Below are 22,927 nucleotides of genomic sequence, written 5' to 3'. Positions count from 1 at the left end.
CCGGGCCTCAGTGTGCGCGTCCAGCTCTGACCTCGCCGTTTGCCAGGCACCTGTCCTGTGTTATCTCCAGGGCACTGCCCAGAGATGGGGCCCATCAGGGTTTTGGGTGGCAGCGCTACTATTTAGGTACCTCTATTCTGTCCCCCTAAGTTTGGCCTAGTCTGGGAATGAGGGGGCATCCTGTGACCTTGAGGACCTTCTCCATGTGAGACCATCCACTCCATTCAGGGACTAGCTCACAGCCTTCAGCGCCACAGCCCAGGGCCACTAACCAGCCCACCCACCTTCTGCTGAGTCCTTTCGGGGGTTCAGAGCTTTGTAGCATCTACCCCCACCGCCACGGTGGACTAGCGTTTTTAGGGTGAGGGGCTCTGAGGTAGCTTCCCAAGGACCAGCATGGCAAGCTCAGGCCTTGACGCTGGGTGGTTCTCCGAAGCCTGTTAACATGGGGCACTGATGTCAGGGCAGCCAGGCTGGCCAGAAGCCTGGACGACGGGGCCCGCGTTGCGTAACAAATGAAATGACCAGAGGCAGCGGCGTGAAACAACACCGATTTATTATCTTCTTGTTCTGGAGGCCAGAGAGCCCAAACGGGTCTGCAGGGCTAGGTTCCTTCGCAAGGCTCCAGGGGAGAAGCGTTCGTTTCCTTGCCTTTTCCAGCTCCTAGAGGCTGCCTGCATTCTTGTCTTGTGGCCTCACATCATCCCAACCTGTTCAAGCCCAGTAACTCAGCCTAGTGACTGCGCTCTTTAGGCCCAGTGATGGACAGAGCACGCTCCTGAAGACAGGCCGAGCACTTGGGACGGTCGTTAGGATCTTGCTAAGAGGCTGACAGGCCAGAGGAGCCATTTTTGTAGGTGGCCTTCACAAGGCTGTCAGCAAAGTCCCTATAAACATCTGGGCAGAGGCAGTTAAAAACACAAAAGGCACGCATGCTCCACACAGGCAGGAAAGAGATGCAATGAATTCATCCCTTGGATGCAGGAACAATAAACTGCCGCCTGGGTTGGGGTAGAGAATTCTATCCACCCAACCATTTCTAAAGTGCATTGGAGTTGTTTACGATGAAAATTGGCAAAGGGCAAAATCCAAAAGATTCCCAGGGGGTGAGTGATGCAATGGGTTGCAAAACAAACACCAGACAAAAGGCATGGGCTCAGGTGACAGAGCAGACACTGTCTGTCAGAGTCAACGTCATGACTTGCCCGTGCCCTGGTTTTGATTCGCAAGTGATGCGACAGTGCATCATGATTCTGAACCTGTGACCCCAAAACCAGCAACAGGTAGTAAGGGGGCTTAAAATAGCCTGTAGAGAAGTAAACAAATGAAGTATTTTAAACTCTTAGCATTAATACTTCGCTGTGTTCAGCAGTTTTGTACAAATCCTGACAACCTGTGGGTTAATTTAGGGTGCTCAAACACCTAAGAGAACCTGGTGTGTACTATTAACTTTGTGGTTTTCCTCTGAAATGTGTAATTGAAATTAGACTGCAATTCTAATTTTGGAGGCATTGGAGAATTGTCAGGAAACTTTGAAAAGCTTTGAACTGCTCCGGAGAACTTGATATTCTACATTTATTCTATTTCAATTCCCTTGTGCTGAGCAAGACGCTGATGTTTGGATGTGAATCTTGCTTGCGTTGGGAGGTCTGATGTCCTAGGAAGGAAGAATTATTGAAACTTGGAAATATGTTTAAAATATTTAAAGGAATTTAATGATGTTTGCAAATTGTGTTAATTGGGGGAATGTAATCTGTTGAATATATGAATGATTAGGACAAGCAAGAGTTATTTTTACAGAAAAAAATACATTATTAATATAACAAAATGTGCATGATGACCTTAAAAGCTTTAGAAATAAATTTTTAAGTTTTTACCTCTTTAACAGATTGAAAATGTACTTAAAATAATTATAGTCGTTTGCACACATATAAACACCCTTGAACACTGAGAAACTCAAACAAGGGCATTTCTCTGAGAGTTGTAAATAGAATAACTTGGTAGACCCATTTTTTCTTAAGGTTTTTTTGGGAGAGGTGGGGGTAAGTAGGGAGAGAGGGTGAGAAACATCCATCAGTTGCCCCTCACACACACCCAGCTGGATACCTGGCCTGCAGCCCAGGCATGCGCCCTGATTGGGGATCTAACACGTGACCCTTCAGTTAACCTCACCCGGCACTCAATCCACCAAGCCACACCAGCCAGGGCAGTAAACCCATTTTCATTGAAATAACTGAAACATTCTTTTTAAGTGAGCACTAAGGAAGGCTGATTGATCACACCTCTGGAAACTGAAGCATGTCAAAGAGCTTGCCCCTGGCATTAGGAAACTTTCTGGCTGGAACAACTTCCCCCTCTCCTCACCTCCTGTAACACTGTGTCCTTGGTTAGACTTGCATGTAAATAGCTAAAACAACTTGTCTGTGCACTGACCTCTTCCTAAAGACTTTGACCTGAGGGCAGGCTCTGGCCCGGACCGGACGTTCCCCCAGGGCTTGCAGCCACCGCAGGCCCACTGCGGGGCCCTTACTAGACTTCTTACCTCCCAGAGGGAAAACCTATAGGTCTACTTCCCAAAAGCAAATGCCAGCACCTCTCTCCATGCCCCTTCTCCTGAGCAGCCCCCTCGTCTTGACCCTCTTTCCCAGGGCAGTGGGTGTTCCAGAAACTGACTAGACTAATTCCTAACCCAGAAGGCCTCGCACCCAAGACTGTCATCTGTCATCGTCGGCCCCAGGTCAGCGGATCCTGACTTAGTTTCCATCCCCCTCAATGAAGGGACAGATCACATTAAGGGTTCTCTTTTAAGAGATTCAACTGAACCCCTCAAAACTTAAGACTGACCACAGCCCTGGTTGGTGTGGCTCAGTTGTTTGGGCATCACCCTGAAAAGCAAAAGGTTGCCGGTTCAATTCCCAGTCAGGGCACACGCCTGGGCTGCGTCCCTGGTTGGGGCACATGCAGGAAGCAACTGATCAAAGTTTTCCTCTCCCTCTCTTTCTACCTCCCGTCCTCTCTCTATAAATAAGTAAATTCTTTTAAAAGCTGTTAGCCCCACGTAATACCTAAGAGAACGGCAGCGCAGCTCACCCACGCTGGAAACAGCAGTCATGGATTTGGACCCTGGCACACTCCACAGACCCAACTCCCTGTAACCACTACACTAAACTGATTAAGCTCCTGGACACAGCCATAACTGGAACACAGATCTACGGCTTCTGTTGCTAACTTACATTTCTGCAACCCACAGCACGGCTATCATCATCATCATCGACAGCTTTGGGAACGAGACAGGTACGGAGGACAAACAGGAACAGCCAGAGCCAGCGCACCCAGGTGCCCTGGGATTCTGTTCAAAATGCAGATTCTGATTCAGGAGGTCTGGGGTGGAGTCCGAGAGTCTGCATTTCCAACAAGCTCCCAGGTGACTCTGACGCTGCTGTCTGCGGGGCATCTTGGGTAGCAAAGGGGTGAGGTGAGCCTCGCTGAGGCAGCTCCATTTCTTCTCTGTGACGAGAAAAGAAGAAATGGGGGGCATACAGACGTCGCAGAGCTGCTTGACGTTGTGGAAAACGAAGGAAGAAGCTCAAGTGCCAGGAGGTGGAATGCACCAGGGCCACCAACACGTTAGGGGCGTGTACAGGAGCACCGCGTTGCCCTTGAACCCCGCCCCCACTTCTGCCAGGGGCGAGCCGGGGGCCACCAACAGTTGCTGCTCTCCCATGGGCCATGCCAGGCAACATCAAAGCTGTCCACACTCCAATTTTGTCCTGACCACTTTTAATAGGCAATATTAAAATTAAAAAAAAAAAGTGTGCTCTGATGAAGAGGCCAATCGCACTTTTGGACTTAAAAATGAGACAAGCCACATAAATTCTCTTCCTTAAAAAACAACCATTTCAAAAGATTTTCTTTAATATCATAAAATATTTTCATGGACAAGTGAGCTAGCAAACACACATGCACCAATGTGCCTTTTGACAAGATCATCCCCTACCCCCCACCCCTTCCCACACCAAGGTGGACATGAGATTGGAGAAATGAATACAGCAGATGGAACAGAGAGAAAAAAAAAATTGATAAAAAGGATGGAGTATAACATTGTGCTTGGTTATTTTCCTATGTCCACAACAAAACAAAACATTTTGGTGCAAATAGTTAATTTTTCCTCTTTTCCATTTAAGTCTGGTGGAGAAAAAAATACTTTTTCTATAATAAAATATGCGGTTTTTTGGTTTTTTAACTTTTTTTAACGTAACTTTTTTTTCTTTTTTGCAGAAAATAACTTTGTAAACTGTCACTTGGCGGGCGGGGGGAACTGGATGCCACGTGGGTCCCAGCTCACGGGGTGGTGGGGGTGGGGCGGGCAGCGGAGGAGCAGGGGGTACTTGCAGGTGCGGGGTGGGGGGCGGGGGTGCTGGACCCGCGGGGGCGGGTTAGAGGTCACTCTCGCCGTAGAGCGCCGTGGAGAAGGACATGTAGTCCAGAGCACCAGGCACGGCGTCGGGGCCCGTGTAGGGGGCCATTCGCGCGATGCAGTACTCGGCCTGGTCCGGTGGCAGCTCCCGGCGCAGCTCGTCCACCGTGATGTAGTTCTGCGGAGAGAGCGCCATCAGGGCGGCCGCAAAGCGCAGCAGCTACGAGCCTCACGGTGCCCCCGGCTGCCCTCATCCAGCCCCTTCCCTCCTTCTGGATACACCCTGGCATATCCCGCATACCTCCATACACACCCACGGAAGAGGGCCCTGTGCGAACGGGCCAGGGAGGCGCTCCCGAGCTTCCCTGCAGAGCAGGGCCCAGCCAGTGCCTGCCGCCCGGCGCCACTCGGACATCCCAGCAAACACACCTTGTCGCCAGCCAGGATCTTGAAGGAAGCCATGACTTGGTCTGCTGTATCTGTGTCGGCCGTCTCCCGGGACATAAAGTCGATGAAGGCCTGGAATGTCACTACCCCCAGGCGGTTGGGGTCCACAATGCTCATGATCCGGGCAAATTCTGCCTCTCCCTGGAGAGAAGAGCCGCCCCCAGGCCTGTCATCCTCTGAGCCACAGCCTGCTGAGACTCTAAAGGGACCCGACTCCCCGGGTGTGACCGGTAGAGGTGGGCGCAGCAGCCCTGACCGAACCTGGGTTGCCCTGAGGGTGTCACAGGGACCCAGCACCCAATGGCAAAGACCCCGCTCAGGGCTTCCCATCCCCTACAAATGCCTGGGCTCCCCCTTGAAGCACATTACCATGATACTAATAATGGTGATAACGACAACAGCAGCAGCTAACACCCACGCAAGTATATATTGTAAACCAGGCACTACTCTAAGTGCTGCGTATATTTTAATTCACTGAGCCCTCCCCACAACCCGATCCGGGAGGCATTTATTCCCATCAGGTCTCCAGATGAGAACCCTGAGGCCCAGACAGGCTGAGTGACTTACTTGCCCAAGGTCACACAAGGGCAGTCTGGCTCCACAACCTGTGCCCTCCCCACCGTGCTGAACTTTCTGGGTGCCCCACAAATGCACAGCACTCACGTAAGTTCCTTCGTTTAACCCCTGCCACAGTCGTGCAGGGCCCCCAAGCTGCTGAGGGTGGAGCCGGATTTACTCCTGGGTTCATTCCCGGCCCCTAGCCTGTGCTCTGGCCCCTCGGCAGCCCAAGGGCTCTGCACTTTGCCCCCTGGCCCAGGGGTCACCTGGCTGCCCAGCTAAGTAAGGCCCCTGAGTAGGCTGAGAGGAGCCTGGGGCAAGGGCAGAGGGGCAGCAGGCTTGGCTGAAGCCCTCGCCTGGGAAATGGTAGAACTCTCCACACCTTGTCCGGGAGGAAGAGAGCCAATCCAAGCCCAGAATGTCCAAACCACCAGTCCTTCCTGCTAGCCTTGGGGTCCACCCAGCCGTCCACGATGGGAGTGAGAAAGTCCATCTCCACAGTAAGTACCAGAAGATAAACCGGCACAGACTGGGGTGGGACGGCCTGACCTCCAGGACACACACAGGCTCTGCAGCTGGGCCCTGCCTTCAGGGCTTGTCTGCCCCAAGGACCAGAACCTTGAGCCCCCTCTGGGGAGGGCAGCCCCTCGCCTGAGGGCATCCAGACCGCCACAGCTAGGGCTTGGCCTCTGCGGCCTGCCGGCTGCCCCTCGCCAGGGCAGACAGTGGGGTTTACATTACCATGTTGTAACCCATGGAGATAAGGCAGGCTCGGAAATCATCCGTGTCCATCATGCCTGTCTTCTTCTGTGGGCGCAGTGGCACCAAGACACAAGGAGGAGGAAGGGCCGGCCCAGGGCCAGGAAGACAGGGCACAGGTGGCCGGAGGGGAGGAGGAGGTGTATGGTTTCGGGGTCAGGAAGGGGAGAGGAACAGAGGAGGAGGGGGATGTAAATACACATCCAGGAAGATGTCCACAGGATGGAGAGAGACAGAGCAGGGAGATGCAAAAATCCGTCCACAGGATGAAGAACGGCGAGGAGAGAGGAAGGCGGGCACCGAGCAGGTTCCCACGATAGACAACCGACAGCGGAGTCAGAGGTCGGAGTGGTGGGAGGAGGAGCCCAACACCGGCCAGGCAGAGACAGCAGGAGAGGACGAGCCCACGGCCCACAGGAAGGGGGACAGGGAGATCCAGACAGACAGAGAAGAGAAAAAGGAGAAATACTCATTATTTCTTGCCCCAGATGCCACCCCTGAGTGTGCTCCATGCAGGAGGCGAGTACCTGGGGGTCGTTGCCAATATCATAACCCAAGCTGATGAGGCAGGCTTTGAACTCCTCGGGACCCAGCGTGCCGGAGTGATCCTGGGGCCGCCGTGCGTCAGGCAGCGAGCCATGCGGTGCCAGGGAGGTGGAGGCCGTGAGGGGGAGGGGGTGGGCCATGCCCCGGGCGGAGGGTGGCGTGTGAGGGGAGACACAGAAACAAAGGCATGCACATGGAGAGGGTGGAGGGTGGACGGGGTGGGGGAGGAGGGGAAATAAAAGTGCACATGGTTAGACACATGGACGAGGCCCCGAGGGTGCCCTGTCCCCGGCACACGCAGCCCTGCTCCGGGAAGCAGGCCAAAGGGAGCACAATGAGCCATGGGGGTGAGAAGCCCCCAGAAGTGCCCAGCCCACCTCCAGCCCGATGCCCCGCCCCAGCTTCCAGGAGGGCTTCACCCAGCCAGAGGCTGAGAGGGCAGTGAAGCAGGCAGACTGGTGGGCAGCACCTGACCCCATGCTCCCTCCCACCCCATGTGGTCACCCGAAGCCCCAGGGCACTGGGAGGGGCACCCGCGGAAAACCCAGCCTGTCCCAGAGCCGGAATGAGAACCCGGGACTGAGAACTCTGACATCCCCAGAGTCCCAAACAATATGGGGGATGCGGGTAGGAGGGAGCCTCCACTCCTCTATCCTGAGGCAGAGGCAACGGCCTTCACTCGCTACGGTAACCTTGCTCCCAAGGGCTGATGATGCATGGTAAGAGAGCAAAGGGCAGGGGTCAAGGGTCCTTTCCCCGCCCACAATATGAGCTGTCTCTCCAGGAAAGCAGAGAGGCTCATGGGACACCAGGACTGGCTTTCTAAGGCAGGCGTCGTGTGATGCAGAGTCAGAGCAGGCTGCTGGCAGTCCCTCCCTCTCCTTCCTCCTCTCCTCACCTGCCCAGGAACTCACCTGCCTAGGCTGCCCACACCTAGGACCGTGCCCTCCAGGGCCCTGGGGCAGGGGCTGGGGGCTGCTCTAAGCAAGTGCAGGGGGTGGGTCTCTCACCCGGTCAAAGTGGTTAAAGGAGGCCCGGAACTCGTTCATCTGCTCCTGGCTGATGCCCTTGGCGTCCCGAGTCAGGATCTGGTTCTCCACCTCATTGATGGTCCTGGCGATGGTGGTCAGGAGCTGCTCCCAGCCCACGCGTATGTGCTGGATGTGGGCGAGGGGCCTGTCAGCAGAGGGGCCCTGGCTGCCCCTGCCCACGCCCTCCCCCGACCATCAAAATGGTCCAAGCAATCACACCCGGCCTTCTGTGTGGACCCACAATGTCAACAGAGACGGGGGACCATAACAAGACACCAGGACAGAGGACCCAGAGGATGAAGGGGGAAGGGCAGGCAGGGTGGAGGCCTCAGCCCGGGGCAGCGGAGGCCATAACGGCCAGTGTGGGTGGAGATAGGAAGGAAGGAAAATTTGGTAGCGGGAAAAACTAAAGGATAAAAAAATTGGGTAACTCTTTGAATATCCAACTCCAGAGCCATACACACACACCCTCAGGGTCAAAACAAGCAGTCGCTGAGAATGCAGGTGCCTAAGGCAGTGCCTGGAGACCACCAGCATCGGAACCAGTGGGGTGCACTTGGTAAAAATATGGATTCCTGAGCACCACCGCAGACCTAGTGGATTCTGGAGGCAGAGCCTAGAAATCTGTACGTCAACAAGCTCCTTGGGAAATTCAGAGGGCGTGGAGGATTGAAGGCCCAGAGCTCCTGGGGTGAGAAGTGCGTACTCCCTCACTCCAAAGTGGCAGGTGACCCAAGTGTGGCCAGTTTCCTTGGAAGATGATGGCCTCCTCCTGCCCCAGCCCAGGAAGGGGGAACAGCAGGGCACCCGTGGCTTCCTCCCCAGAGAAGCACGGCCAAGGCGCCCACCTCCATGGTGTAGTTGGTGTGCTTGTTGTCAAAGATGAGCGCCTCTTGGATGAGCTGGTGGTCGCCCTCCAGCTGGTCAATCTTAGGCTTGTAGTTGACGATGCTCTTCTCGTACTGTCGCAGGTGGTTGAGCTGGTCCTCCAGGGTCCCGTGCATCTCAATGGAGATCCTCCCGATCTCCTGCTCAGCCCGGAAGAAGGCTCTTGTCAGACGAACCCCCTCTATGCCCCTGGGGTGGAGACTGGGGCTCCCACGTCCTTGGTCACACCCTCAGATGATTCCCGGGCCCCACCCCAGCACCTGGGAGCCCGTCAGGGGTAATTAGTAAGCCTGGAGCTAGACACACTCAGCATGAGTGCTCCTTGGTATGGAACTAGCATCACCAAGGTAGGATAGGCACTGCTATCGCTGGATGAATCATCACACCCTCTCCTCACCATCTCTCGGTGACCTGGCAGCTTCAGGAACGGGATTCACGGGCAGCTGTGCTAACCTAACCGTGGCTTGCTATTCAAGCTCCCTTCCCCAAGCCTTATTCCCGACCATCGCTCATCTCAGGGACCCTTGCTGTGCCCACTGAGCCAGGTGCTCACAGCCTCAGTGCACCTGGCTTACCTCCTCGTGGCCGCGCCCCTCGTGGCCTGCTCCTAGGATGCCCACCTTGGCCCACCACAGCATCACCCGTCTCCATGGGCCAGGCCTAATCCCCGTTTCTGTCAGTCCTTCATCCATGTAAACAAATCTCATTTCTGAGACACTCTCTGTGCACTCAAATCAATCCAGCAAATATTTCCTGAGGACCTCCGGCATACAGTGTGCTAAGCAGGTGGAGGTGGGGTGCAGGGGAGACATTAGCATGAACTCCACCGGGGCTCTCCCTTAGGGAACTCAGAGGGACACCATGCTCTAACCCAAGAGGTATCCCTTCCTTGACCTACAGCACCCCACGATCTGGCCCACACAATTCAGCAAAAAGTTCCATGCTTGCCCGGGGGTGAGTTCTCTCTCTGGGGACATCACCTTCTTTGACCATGCTCACTGCTTAGCAGAAGTGATACTGAAGACCTGGTCAGCCAGATAAGCTTAAGGGTAAGCCAAGCCACTCAGGCGCTGGTGTGGGACCTTCCCATGCGATTCCTTAGTAGTGTCCCTGTGTGAGTCTCTGCTCCCAAGCCAGACACTGGGATCAGCCTTCAGGCTTCCTTACATGAGCTCTGCACCCTTAGTAGGGCAGCAGAACAGTCACAGGCTCAGGACAGACAGTCTGCCACAGGTCCCGCCTGGGAGGACGTAAGTCAAGCCTTTCTGGCTGAGATGGTGCTGGGAAGGCGGAGAAGCCTCATTCTTGCCTCCCACAATGGGACCCACCTCCATCTTGGTCTGGATCCAGGGCCCGATGACGTTGGCTTGTGCCCCGAACTGCTTGCGTAGCCTCTCATTGTGCTGCTGGCGGGCATGCTCCTCCGTCAGGGCCTGGTCCCTCCGAGGCACCAGCTGTCGCACCTGGGGCAGGAACAACCATGGGACATTGGGGATGGGCCACCGATCTGCCCCATATTTCAGATGAAAAGGAGGACTCAAGGGAGGGGGCCAGTCAGTAACAGAGCAGGTGTACAGACGTCGACCTGCTGTAGAAATTCACTCATTCGTTAACTTGACAGAGTTTTGGCTATGTGACAATACAAAAAAAAACAAAAACAAAAAAAAACACCAAAAAAACTAAAATCAATATAAAAAAATCAACCAGAAAAGACATAAATCCCTCCCTTTATGAAACTTGCAATAGCTCGAACAATGCCCCATCCAACCCTTGGACTCACGTGGTCCCATTTGCCATTGATCTCCTGAGGTGTGATGGTTGTGTAGGGGTTGGTGCCCGCCATGTTGACGTGATAGGTCTGGACAATCTTAGACACCTCGTTGTGGATGCCCAGGATGGCGAGGCGCTCCTTGTCGGCATCAGGGAGGGTGGCCTTGAACTGCTCGTGGGCGGTGGTCAGTCCCTAGACAGAGATGGGGAGGCAGGACAAGAGCGATGGCCTTAGGGGCTGGGGTCTCCCGTGGGCAAGATGAGCAAAGACAGCCCTGCAGATCCCAGAACAGACATGAGGCCTGGAGGCATCAACCAAGGATTCTCATGGCTCAGAACCAAGAGGCAGGGCTGGCCAGGGAAGGTGACGGCAGAGCCATCAAAGCCACAGCTGCATGCTCGGGGCTGGTGAAGTCAGCAGCAACCCCGGGGCGCTCACAACCCCAGTCAGGTCAGGGACGAGGGGTGCCCCAAGCCTGTTCCCTGGTGACCTCCCCTGACATAGCCTCCTCAGCGCTTTGCAAAAACCCTTCCAATCTAACCCTCTGCAGCTGTATAAAGGAATAATGAAGCTGTTCATGGACAGGAAACAAGTTCCAAGGTAACTGTTACATTAAAAAATAATGGGTTAAAATACAGTATATTATAAAAGCTACTTTTTGTGTAAAAAAAGGGTGTGAAGGAGAACGTGTTAATAAATATATTTGCTCACATAAGCAGAGACCAAGGGGCCATATAGCTTTCCTCTGCGGCTGGGGGACAGGGGACAGGACCTAGAACTTACTGCCTATCTGTTTTATCTCTTATGCCATGTGCCTACGTTACCTAATCAAAATAAACAAAATGCAAAGCCTTTGAATCTGTGAAATCCTTGGGATGCTGTCCCTAGCCCTCTCTCTCAGGGGCAGCCCCACGGGAGAGGGGCTGGCAGGGTGTGGGCCACGGGTGGCTGGGGGACCAGTCCCCGGAGGTGCAGGGGCTGCAATGTACCTGGATCTCCTCGATGGTGTGCACGATGAAGGTGTCCTGCAGGTCCTCCATGGCTCCCTCCATCCAGTTGTTGAAGGGTGCAGCCCGCTTGGCGTACTCCAAGTACAGCTGGTCAATGGTTTCCAGCAGTTTCTCTGTCCGCTGGGAGTGCCGAATGGGGTGGGGTGGGGACATGTTTCGCAGTCATATCCATCATCCCTCCTCGCCCCACAAGGACCGCCGCGCCAGCCCCAAGTGGTCCAGGTATTTAAGTACCAGCCTAACTCAGGCAGAAAGAAGACGCTGCCTTTGGGGCGCTGGTTTTTACGGAGTGTCCAGGCCACCCCACTTTAGGATCACCCGGCCTGGCCCCCAGAGCCTGGTTTGTAGAATAGCAAAGTTCTCAAAAGGCTGGAGTTGGACTAAGTGCGCTGAACCAGGGGGATGAGACATGGTTAGGGCAAGAAAAGAACCGTCTCCACAGAACAAAGCCCAAATCCAGTGCCACCGTGAGCCTTCCACACTCAGACCATGGCTGGGAGAGCTCTGGGCTTCCCGTGGAGCCTCTTAGCCCAAAGCAAAGGGAGTCACAAAGCAGGAAGGGGCACACAGAGCAGCTGGAGGCCAGCCGCCACCTCCCTCGAGGCCCTCACCTCAAGGGCTTCCCTCCGCTTCTGGGTCAGGGCCCCTAGATTGTCCCACTGGTCACAGATCTTTTGGCACCTGGCGTTGACACTGGGCGAGTCGTAATAATCCAGCTCACTGGGAGGGAAGAGATAGGAAGAGTCAGGTGACCCAGGCCTACGCTCCTCTTCCTGAGACTGGGAGGCACTGGTGGCGTTGGAAGGCCAGGTGTACCCGCCTCACCGAGACCTTCCAGGCGCCCCTCCCAACCTTCCAGCTCCTTGGCTTTTAGGAGACCACTGGGAGAAGACCAAAGAAGTGCAGTCCTCCTAAGGTGCCGCACTCCCACCTCAGCGGGACGCAGTGCCAGTCTTGGCCTGATGTACAACATCAAGGACACAGATGCAGGGAGAACTCATAGCCAAGACTTGGCCATTCTCTGGTCCTGCTCTCATTACAGGTAAGGACCGAAGGCCTGTGGCAGGAAGGGTCACGGGCTCATTCCCCACTTTGGGGGATGTTCTCAGTCTTCCATATCGGCGACCTCCCTGCCCAGGCACCAGGCTGTCGTCCCCCCGCCCCCGGTCCCTCATCAGGGCCACGCGGCCCGTCTCCAGGCCATGCTTACTTGAGCTCCTGTGCAATGGCGGCAATCTGCTCCACGCGGTCCTGGTGGGCAGCCAGGTCGCTCTCAAAGGCTTCGTGCTTCTTGAGCAGGGCCTTGATCTCCGAGAGGGTGGCCGTCTCATAATCCTTCTGCCGCAGCATGGTCTCTTTGCCTGAGTTCAGAAAGATGGTACAAGACTGAGCTGAAGCCAGGCACAGAGGAGGGTGGACACCTTCTAGACCTGACCACCCACCCCTCAGGGCCCCAGGAGGTGTCGTTCCAGGGGCACACCCCAAGGAGATGCCCACTGTACAATCATCAGTCATCTGCAGTGCAAGATCCCAGGACGTCCACTAGGGGGCCTGGCCAGGAAAGTTAGTTAGTGTGCTCCATGGAGCGAGCCTATATGGCGGAGCGGCATCCAAAGTGGTGATGTACAAAGAAAGGCTCTGCAGGACTATGAGGAACGTATGGAGCATAACATTAACTTACAAATAGCAGGAAACAATCTGTGTCCAGTGGTATAACCAGGATAAAACAAGCCCAGCATTCAGGAGTATTTTACCATCTCTCCAGTTATTGTTGCCAGCCCCCAGCAGCCCTTGCAGGGACCCTATCCCTCTCAATTACTCTCAGTGTGGCCAGCATGTCCTGCGCACTCTGCATTCACTCAACGGCCAGAGCCTTCTCTCACCATCAAACACACTGCCCTCTCTCTTTGGGGGCAGGCAGGCTTGCATTTCTGGGATTTTTGTTTCTCGGGAGAAAAATGCAATGAGACAGAACCCCCCAGGACTTGTTAGATGACGTTCCCAGCTGCCTTGTGAAGTGACTAGCACAGGACAAGGCCTGACCGGCCTCCCCGCCAGCCCGTGTCTGTGCCCGTCATGGACGCCCAGCCCCCTTGGTAAATGAAGGCCGGGCTGCGAGGCGGAGGGCCGTGCCCAACATGGCACTTCTTCCCTCCCCTCCACTCTTTTCTTTAAGTGAGAATAATAATGCAACAATACAAAAAACTACAGATGAGCCTACTTATCTCCTCCTTTCTGTCTTTCCTTATATGGATGTTGTTGTAAAACCACAGGATATATATAGGTTCTGCTTCCTGCTTTGGAAACAGGCCGCAGCATTATCATCAGTTGGTACCTTGGCTCCAGCCTTCACAGGGGCCTACAGCTGCATAACCTCCTATCGAGTGGCTGAATCACCTACTGTGGGCGAGCAGGCCGCTCAGCTTGCTCTACTGTTGGTGGTCTCACCCCACACATCTACAGATGTTAGATTTCCCCCAGGTTTAGGATTAATTCTTCAGACAGTCTCAAGAACTGAAACTCCTGGGCTGGTGGGCAACACATCGTTCGGTATGAACCCACGTGGTCATGTTGCTTCCGGCAGGCTGTACTGGCACGCCAGCTCTACTCACACCCTCGTTGGTGGCTGGCACGCCGACGGGGCAATCCCTGCTCTGTACCTTGCTCTGAGCCGTCCCTTTACCCCGGAGACGACTTGATAGAAGCATGTGGGTGAAATCATTACAACCTCCACCAACCCCTTCTACTCTGCACCATCTACACCAGGATAAATAGCTCTATACACACAGTGTACAAAGCCCGGCGTATGTACTTACCACAGGGAGCTAAACCCACTCCTCTCGGCTGAGTCCAGCACATTCCTATCCCCTACCAAGCCAAGCCACTACCAAGTGGCCATGGGGTGTGACTGTCCCTACTCGTCTGTAGCCTACGGTGTGAAGGGCATAACAGAGCGGAGCAGGGAAGTCTTAGAGCATTGAGGCCAGTGGGGTCTCACGCGGGACTCTAGCTGACACGGTCGTGGGGCCCTAAGATTTGAGCAGCCCTGTCCCCCTCTCCACCTCCAGCCCAGGTTCTGAGGAAAACTCTTCCAGGTATGACTAGTTCTGTCTTTGGAGTTAACCGTAGCTGACAATAAGCAGTCACAAGGTATATCCACAAGTGCCCCCAGATTGAAGTAATGAAGACACACGTGCTAAGGCAAGGGCTCCGCTTCTCTGCAACTGGAGGTCAGGAGCAGGAAGAAGAAAGGCAATGGAGGAAGAATACGCAGGACTACCAGTTCCTGATGTGTTCCATGTGCCGGGCACTCAGCTAAGCATAAAATGTACTTATAATACTCAAGCCTACAACAACCCTGAGAGGGGGTGTACTGGGTTGAATAGCACCCTCTCAACACTCAGGGCCACCCGGACCTCAGAATCTGGCCATATTTGGGAATAGGGTCTTCACAGATGTAACTGGTTCAGAGGAGGTCCTAACAGATTAGGGTAGCCCTGAATCCAATGGCTGGTGTTTTCATTAGAAAAAGGAGAGGGAAAGTCAGTCACCGAGACACGGAGAGCAGCAGCCCTGTGACAACAGAGGCAGACACTGGAGTGGAACCAGGCAAGGAATTGCCAGGGCTGCTGGCAACCCCTAGAAGCCAGGAACAAGCATGGGGACCGACCCTGCCGTCACTCAGCTCAGGACTCCTGGCCTCCTTAACTGCGACAGAATACATTTCTGTTGTGTTAAGTCACACTGTTTGTGTTCATTTGTTACAGCAAACTAACAAATCATCACCTGCGGGGTACAGATGAGGAAAGGAAACCTGGGGGCTAAGTCGCTGGACTAAATTTACAAGGCCTCTAGGTGGCGAGTTGGGATTTGAACCCAAAGCTCACCGACTCAGGGGTATCATTACGGTGGCCTGGACAATCAGCAACGAACCCAGCGCTGTTCTGTGCCAGGAACTTGTGTCAGTGCTTCACATGTACTAATTCATTTAATTCTCAAAAACCTATCAGACTGTTCCTTTTATTATTATGCCCACCTCACAGACGAGAACACTGAGGCAACCAAAAGGCTAACTGAACCTGCCTAATGTCAAAGAATGAGTAAGAAAAAACAAGACAAAACGCAAAAGAAGAAAGTTGTGTCTGATGGCCGCGTTGGGAGAGCGTGAAAGTCAAAACCCTCGGGGAGCCGGGGGGCCGGGCTGGCCTCACCATCCGTCCAGGCCTCATGAATGGAAGCCTTCTGCCGGAACTTCTCTGCCAGATGGTCGAGCCGCTCCAGCCTCCGGATCTCGTTTAGCAGCCACTCCTCATAGCCCTTCTCCGCCTGCTCCAGGCAGCCCCAGGCATTGTTGATGTCCTGAGCGGGTAGAAGGCACACGGTCAGCCCCACTTGGTCGCCGAGACCCCCACAGCTGCTCCAAGCTTCCCAGGTGGAGCCCTTTCCCCATCTTGGCCATATCTGGCCGTACCCACGCAGCTCCATCAGTATTTCCCTGGGCGCCTGGGCACCAGGCCTCCTGGGCAGGGAGTGGGGGCCCCAGTCCACATGGACAACCCAGCTCTAGGGCTGTGGGTGTGCAGCCCTGTGGGGAAAGAGCCTAAGGCCCTCTCTGGGCCCCGGACTGACGTCCACCAGGATTCTGACCCATCACAGCGCTTGAACAGCCAGCCAGGGCAACAGGGCAATGAACTGGATGAGGTAAGAAGGCATGGGAGCCTCCCAAGGTCCCCCCATTTCCTGATTTCTGGGAAGCAGCCTGGAGTCTGCGGATACCCTGACCTGGGTGAGCTGGCCAAAGCGTCTGAGGATAGCGACATGCCGGACACAGACCCACAGCTCTGTAGACAGGGAATGCTCAACAGGGCCCCCCACTACCGTCTCCATGAGGGCTCCGGGCTAGGCAGCGGTGGGCCGAATCTGGCCTGCGTGCCACATGACTCCTCAGCTCGGTCCCTGCCATGTGCCCGGGGGCCAGGCTGCATCTGCCCAAGGGGGTAAGGGTGGCACTTTTTCTAAATTGCACAGAGCACCCTCTGGCTACTAGTGGCTCTGGTCACCTAAAAGCTGATTTGGCCTGGAACCCCCAAAAGAACAGCAGTTTTCCCAACTGCGTACACAGTGTCAGGGGCCTTCTCCCTCTCCTCCAGGGAGCCCGGGGACCCTGCCTCCTAATGCCGTCGGCGGGTTTGACCCCTCTCCCCGCCCCCGTTCCCGCCTTCTATGCCCAGGTCTTCTCATTACTCTCCGTCTTAAAGGGCAAAGTTCTATCCTGGTGAATTTTAAAGTGTCTTTTATACATGTCTGTGGCTTATAAAAGTTCTCCCTTGATCCTGAGAAGAGGGTTAAGGAAGGAGAAACAACATATAAAGTGACATATATGTCACAACGACATGGAAAGCTGATTGCATGTTAATTTTTTTTAAAAAGCAGTTTATTACATAAAACATGTTTTAGGATTGCCTTAAAAATTCTATTTATTTAGAAAACTAAAAGAATCTCCCCTGCCCCAAATTTTTTAAGCTAACACTGGGTAGTAAAGAGTATAAGTAATTTCTATTTTCTGTATTTTGTTTATTTGTGTCTTTCAGATATCCTATCACCAAAATCTGTTACTTGTTTAAGGTAATATATGGTTTTTTTAGTGCTTAAGCAAGATTCCATGGAAGTAAAAATTGTCTTTATCATCACTGAATCATGCCCCGTTTTGATTCAGCATGTCAAGAAGCAATCTGACTGCCAAGGTGATTTTTGAGGGGGGGGCAGGGGGACTTTGGCGGTCCTGAGGAGTCTGGGGTGGATGTTCAGGGGTCTGGAAGGGCAAGTCTGGCCCAGAATGGTCAGGAGCGAGGAGGGTCTCTCCCTGGGGAGAGAAGCTGCCCCACATCGCTGAGCGTGGGCTGGAGCCTCGGGGGTGCCCTGGAGGGAGCAATGACTGCAGCGGTGTATGCAGGTCGGGCGCAACCGTGGAGCCGCACTGGAGCGGCTCAGGGATGGAGGCCGACTCGGCTGGGGACCGGGGCTGGCCCACTGGGCTCACCGAGACCATCCTGCCCTCGGAGGGCATGAAGGCAGGCCGGTTGCTGAGGCGCAGCTTGGTCTGCAGCGTGTTGAAGTTGATCTCCAGCTGGCACTTCTCCTGCACCTTGGGCGGCTTGTGCAGGCGCCGGTAGTCACGGAAGTCCTCCAGCTTCTGCTGCATGGCGTGCATGGTGTTCTCAGGCACGCGGTTCTCCAGCCACGGGATGGTGCGGCGGATCCACTCCAGCAGCTGCGGGGTGAGGGGTTAGGGTGTGAGGCTGCTGGGAGGCAGGGGCAAGGGCTGGCTTCCCCCTCCTCTGAAGTCCCTTCCCACACAGGAGACGCTGGGAAGTGTCTTTCCTGACAGCACACTTTCCCAACTATCCCCTCCCCGGCCCGAGGCCATTCCCAGGCCCCGAGGCCAGGTTCCAGGGTGTCCCCTCTGAGAACCTGGGGTCCATGGAACCCGGCCACTAAGCTGTGTTAACTGACAGCCAGCATCAGAGCCTCCCTGCTCGGCCAAGGGAAGCAGCACAGACCTGGTGGGAAGAGGGCTCGCCTAGGAGCAGGAGACCTGAGCTCTGGTTCAAGGTCTACTACCCGGCTGGGCCTCAGTTTCCTCATCTATATCAGGGAGAGGGCAAACAGTTGTCCCCTGAAGTCCTTGCCACCTGACCGTCTAGGGTTCTAGAATGTGGTCAATGATGTAAAAGTGGCTGGCTTCTGGGGCACTGGTGGGAAGTAACCTGGGTTGTTTTCCTTGATGAGTTGATAGAGGAGCAGGGGAAGTGATGATAGGAAATACATCGATCACCTGCAAGATGCCAGGCACTTCTCCCAAACTAAATCATCTGAGCAGTCACAGGAATCCTGTGGGGTTCAGAGCTGCGATTCCCCACCCTCCTCGACAAGTTACAGAGGAGGTAACCAAGGCCCTGAGAGGTCACGTGCCTTGCCAAAGTCCCCCAGCTGGAACGGTAGAGCAGTGACCACACCCAGGCACTTGCGCCCCAGAACTTGGAGTCCTACTAAGCTGGATGGCCGATCTGCCAAGAGGCAGGGGCAGGTCTATTCAGAAAACTGAGTTCTTTTAGGGAAGAAGCGAGTGGAACCTGTAAAACCCACATGTGGTCAATGGCAGGACAGCAAACCCAGCCCTGTCCCATCCTGTCCCCCGGGTGGGCCCAGCCATGAAGCTAACCTGAGCCAGCACTTGCCTATCCCCAGTTCACACCCTCTCAGAACCAGACGTGCTCCTTTTCTAGTTTAAGTGAAACCCCCAGTAAATCTACCAAGCGGGAAAGGCCTCTGAGACCCCCTGGCTCCCTTGACAGGTGAAATAACTAAGACCAGAGAGGTGAGGGGTTCCCAGGCTCACTAAGACAGAAAAGCCAGGAACTGGCTCTCTGAAGCTCAGAGACTGGTCCTTGACCCACCCCTCTGCTTTCCAGGAGGGTCAGAGTGGAGCCAACACTTCCCTGGGTCAGCTGTCCTGGGATCAGGGACTGCACCAGCCTGGGACTGTTCCAGGGACGGATTTGAAGGTACTGGTTCAGGGGCTCCCTTTTATCTTGGGGCGGGGTGGCAGGTCCCTGCTGGGGCCAGGGGATCCCAGGGGTACCTACATCACTGGCCAGCTTCTCGTAGTCTTCCATGAGCTGTTCATTCTCCTGGTTGACGGCCAGCACCTTGCAGATACGATTGGCTGCTGTCTCCGCCTGGCAACAAGACAAAGAGTCACAGTCAGCCACTTGCAGCAGGAGCACCTGATACAAACGTACACTGACCAAGCCCCCTTCTACCCCCGCAGCTCCCGAGGCTTTGAATTTACCACCTCGTCCCGCCTCTTTGTCAGCCCAGGCTCAGTCCCATGGGTCAGGGATGCTGGAAAAGAGGGTTTGGAGGCTGAACTAGACAGGCCCCTAGAGAAGGGCCTGAGTTTGAGACTCAGCATACATGTTGGAAAGAAACTAATCCAATGACTGACAGACTCAAAATGCCCAGGTCAGGTGGTGAGGGGATTTCACACCCAACCTGGAATTCCAGGTGGAGGCCCTGGATCCCAAGGCTCAGGATCTCAGGCTGGGTTTGCCAGGACCTTGGAGATGCAGGAATTCACACTGGGGCATCCCAGAGTAAGTGCTGACTGAGAAGCAATGGGGCCTCCCGGGACCCCGGTAGACTGTCTCAAGACTCCTGGCCCCACATTCAAAATATTTTAGAGAAAATGGAGGGACTCTCTACTGCACAAAGGGCAAGACTCAAGGATGGACCCAGCATGAACAGGATGCCCAGAAAGTAGGCACAGGCACCTCTGGGAAAGCTAACCACACACTGTGCCCTGAGCGCTGGGCCCACCAAGGTGGGGCTCGGCAGCCAGGAGACTGGCTGCATAGCAACACAGACAGAGGTTCACTGTGCCCCTAACACCAGCAGGGGCAGGCGCTCCTAATCCACTTCGCTCAGGTGACTGAAATTCACCTGTGCTCTCTTGTACACCCTAAGCCAACTCTGGGGGAGGGGAACACAAAGCCTTTTGGGGGCTCTGGAGTAGAAAGGAAGACAGCCTGGGGTGAGCAGAGAATGCCTGTGAGAAGAGAAGTGCCTTATGGCCCCAGAGAAGTGGGACCCTGCTGATGACAAAGAATGACAAAAAGCTTAAGGGGTAGGAAGATGGGACCTCACAACTGGTTGATGAGCAAGGCAAAATGGGTTTCCACTACAGCAAGGCAGACTGAGGCCAGACATAAGGAAGAACTTCCTGAGAGTGAGGAATGGATTCTAATTGGGGAAAGAAATGACTAAGAAAATGTAAACGTTGTTTCCTTGCACAACTTTTGAAATAGGACATAGGCCCACCTAATCACATGATTCATGGCAGAGTGATCTGGGATGTGTGTGAGGGGCAGAATGAGATCATCACAAATGACCTTTCCAGTTCAAAGCTGAGCGACTCCGCCCTCCAGGGAGAGGTGTCAGAATGGGCGGGCCACCACCAGAACTGTGGGAATGGCCAGAGGGGGAGCGAAGGGTCCTCCGGTCACAGGAAATGAGGGAAGGAGTCACACCCTTATCCCCTGCCCCCCAGCCCAGCTCTGTGCTAGCGATGGCATGGCCGCTTCACACACAGAGTTCCCAGTTGACTGTCCTTCCTTTGGAGGAACAACAGGTAATAAGGGGAATCCCAACAGGTGACAACGAGGGAAATTCCTTCCAGGAGCCTGTCCCAGAAGATGGGGGGCCCCGCAGGGAGCGGGGTCACGGGAATCAGAATGACACGCCCCATGAGGCTGGCTGGCAATCTGCCCGAAGTTACTCAGGCCGCTTCCCTTGAAGGCCAGGGCAGGGCACCCAGGGGGAGACAACACCCTCCTCTGCTGACATCTATGTCAGAACATGGGGTAGCTCAAAGACCCTGCCCAATGTGCTGACCGAGCACGTAAGAAGCTGCGGGTAAGTAAGGCTCATCGCAGGCAAACAGCGACGGCCGCTGTGATGTTTCATGGACGAGACCTGGGCCAGTACTCACTGGCTCTCCCCCCCGCCCGCAGGCAATCCCGTCACGCCCCTGTTGAGCCTCGTAATCCTCCTGATCATCTTGAAATCCCAGGCTCTGGAGTCATTAACTTTGATTTGTGTGCCCATTTATCAAACTGGCAGACTGAGGGATGCCCGCGTTTATAGGCGTTTAGGGGACATGTCCTATGAGCTTCAGGCACTTTGCCCCGCCCTCCGAGCCTGCTGGAGGCCTGGGGCCTAAGGGGCTCCTTTGGAACCAAGTCTGGGGGAGTTCCCGTGGGGGCCTCCTGGGGACTTTTCACAAAGACTCAACCTCTCTCCCAATCCAGCCCCTCCCAGACTGGTCTCACCAGGAGAGACAGACTCAGAGAACCCATCATTATATCCAGGAAATCTGCCTTTGGGAAGGAAGCATGGCTATCGTAGAACAAAAAAGGGCTTTCTTTAGAAAAGGCAATGGCCTGTCTGCAAACTCCATCAGGGTTGCCGCTCCCCTGAGGGGAAACAGGCTGGAATCCAGATCTGACTTTAGAAAAAATGGCAGGCAGAATCTTTAGAACCCTGACTCTCCCTTGCTCTCGCAGCTCAGTCCGCGCCCCTCAGCAGGCAGGTACCCCCTGCAGAAGCCTGCTAGGCATGGGGTTACACTGGTTTCCACGTGGGTCCCTTTATAGAGAAGGGTTTGGTCCCCCGCTGACCCCAGCCCAGGAGGTCAGAGAGACCAGTGCAGGGAGCACAAACTTGGTTCAGCCTCCAGGGCTATGTCCTGGAGGGAAAGGCAAGAAAGACTCCTGAGGACGGGATCCCAGGCCACCCCTGTGACCCCAATGTCCTGGGTTTTTTGCTTTTTTCTTCCATGGCTACAGGAACCCCAGGCCAGCAGAGAAGTGCCCAGTACCACCCGTTCATAAAGAGCCTGCTTCAGTTCCGAAGTTCAAAGGAGAGATTTGCTATAGGGGAAGGAAGATTTGTTTCTAAGAGAAGCTCAGAAACCGAAGCAGCTTCAGTTTTGGCTTCAGGCTATTTGCACAGAAGGAAATGGAACCAAGAAGCAGCATCAGAATGCCCAGCCCTTTCTGATGGCGACAGAATTTTCATGAAATAAGGGAGACAAGCACAGGCTGTCAATAGGAATACCCAAATTGATTACTTCCAAGTGCCAAAGCAAAAGACTTGTAGAAATTTGTGTTTACTTTTCCTTGGTTTGTATTCTCGTGACCCCCTTTAAGTTGTACTATCTTACAACCTAACACAATCATGTGTTTGGCTTTATGTGAGCGTTGTTTTTGTAAAAGCACGGACCACTGTTCCTGGGGTCCTCAGAGATCCCAAATGGCACTCTCAGCTACCCCAGGCCAAACCTCTCCCTCACAGACCAGCTACTCTGATGATCGGTGTCACATTAGCTGCTACAGGCAGAGTCTGGAGAGGAACCATCCTCAATTAAGGTGGCATCAAACAATGTGGCCAAATGACACACTACGGCTCTGTCCCCCACAACCCACAGATTCACGTGAATGCTACCAAGATGTCATCTGTGACATCTGTAGTCAACAATTTCCCAACTCTAACTAAAATTGCCTATTTCCTTCCTCCCAAGGCAGCACTCAACCCTGGTGTCCCTGCCAGTGGGTCCTCTAGACCAAGGCGAGCTGACCCCACGGCCGCTCAGCCCTGACCCCTGCCACCCCCCACCCCCCGATTTCCCCAGCACTCCCTATTCCAGGCAGCAGGACGAGACCCAGACCAGACCAACCGGCTCTCCCCTGGCAGGCAATCCTGCCCTACCTGGGAGCTTCTGCACAAGTGGTGACGGCCTTCCCATCCTCCCTGAGCCTTTGACTTGTGGACCCCTATTCAACCCTTACGACCCTCAAGCTCAAGTGTTTCCTGCTCAAGACAGTCTCATATCCTGCGGCCCTGCCTCTGCCAGCCCCCACTCAGGTCTGCGGCAGAGCGG

The 22,927-nt window shown here is 54.6% G+C and overlaps 1 protein-coding gene across 5 annotated transcripts in view; it reads right to left on the bottom strand.

The window, feature by feature from the left end:
* Positions 1–569: 569 nt before the first annotated feature.
* ACTN1 (actinin alpha 1) overlaps positions 570–22,927 on the bottom strand; it is a 92,752-nt gene continuing 70,394 nt past the window's right edge. Inside the window, exons 9-22 of one of the 5 annotated variants that reach the window (XR_008528631.1) lie at positions 19,074–19,166; positions 17,468–17,698; positions 15,639–15,786; positions 12,638–12,788; positions 12,039–12,147; positions 11,407–11,547; positions 10,427–10,609; positions 9,975–10,109; positions 8,607–8,786; positions 7,738–7,884; positions 6,709–6,789; positions 4,847–5,005; positions 3,234–4,595; positions 570–1,657 (exon numbers count right to left, since the gene is read on the bottom strand). Coding sequence is in view for 4 of the 5 variants with exons in the window: in XM_054567382.1 (XP_054423357.1) it covers positions 4,437–4,595; positions 4,847–5,005; positions 6,164–6,229; positions 6,709–6,789; positions 7,738–7,884; positions 8,607–8,786; positions 9,975–10,109; positions 10,427–10,609; positions 11,407–11,547; positions 12,039–12,147; positions 12,638–12,788; positions 15,639–15,786; positions 17,468–17,698; positions 19,074–19,166 (1,983 nt within the window). In the remaining variant the exon portion in view is untranslated. Of the gene's footprint in view, positions 1,658–1,747; positions 4,596–4,846; positions 5,006–6,163; positions 6,230–6,708; positions 6,790–7,737; positions 7,885–8,606; positions 8,787–9,974; positions 10,110–10,426; positions 10,610–11,406; positions 11,548–12,038; positions 12,148–12,637; positions 12,789–15,638; positions 15,787–17,467; positions 17,699–19,073; positions 19,167–22,927 lie in introns of those variants that run through there. The other 4 variants (XM_054567382.1, XM_054567379.1, XM_054567380.1 and 1 more) reach the window with 4 other exon arrangements.

Source organism: Pteronotus mesoamericanus, unplaced genomic scaffold, assembly GCF_021234165.1.
Source record: "Pteronotus mesoamericanus isolate MK-2021 breed Mesoamerican mustached bat unplaced genomic scaffold, CSHL_Meso_final contig_182, whole genome shotgun sequence".
Lineage (NCBI taxonomy): Eukaryota > Metazoa > Chordata > Mammalia > Chiroptera > Mormoopidae > Pteronotus > Pteronotus mesoamericanus.
Note: the sequence above shows the minus strand (reverse complement) of the source record. Positions and strands in the feature narration are given on the sequence as shown.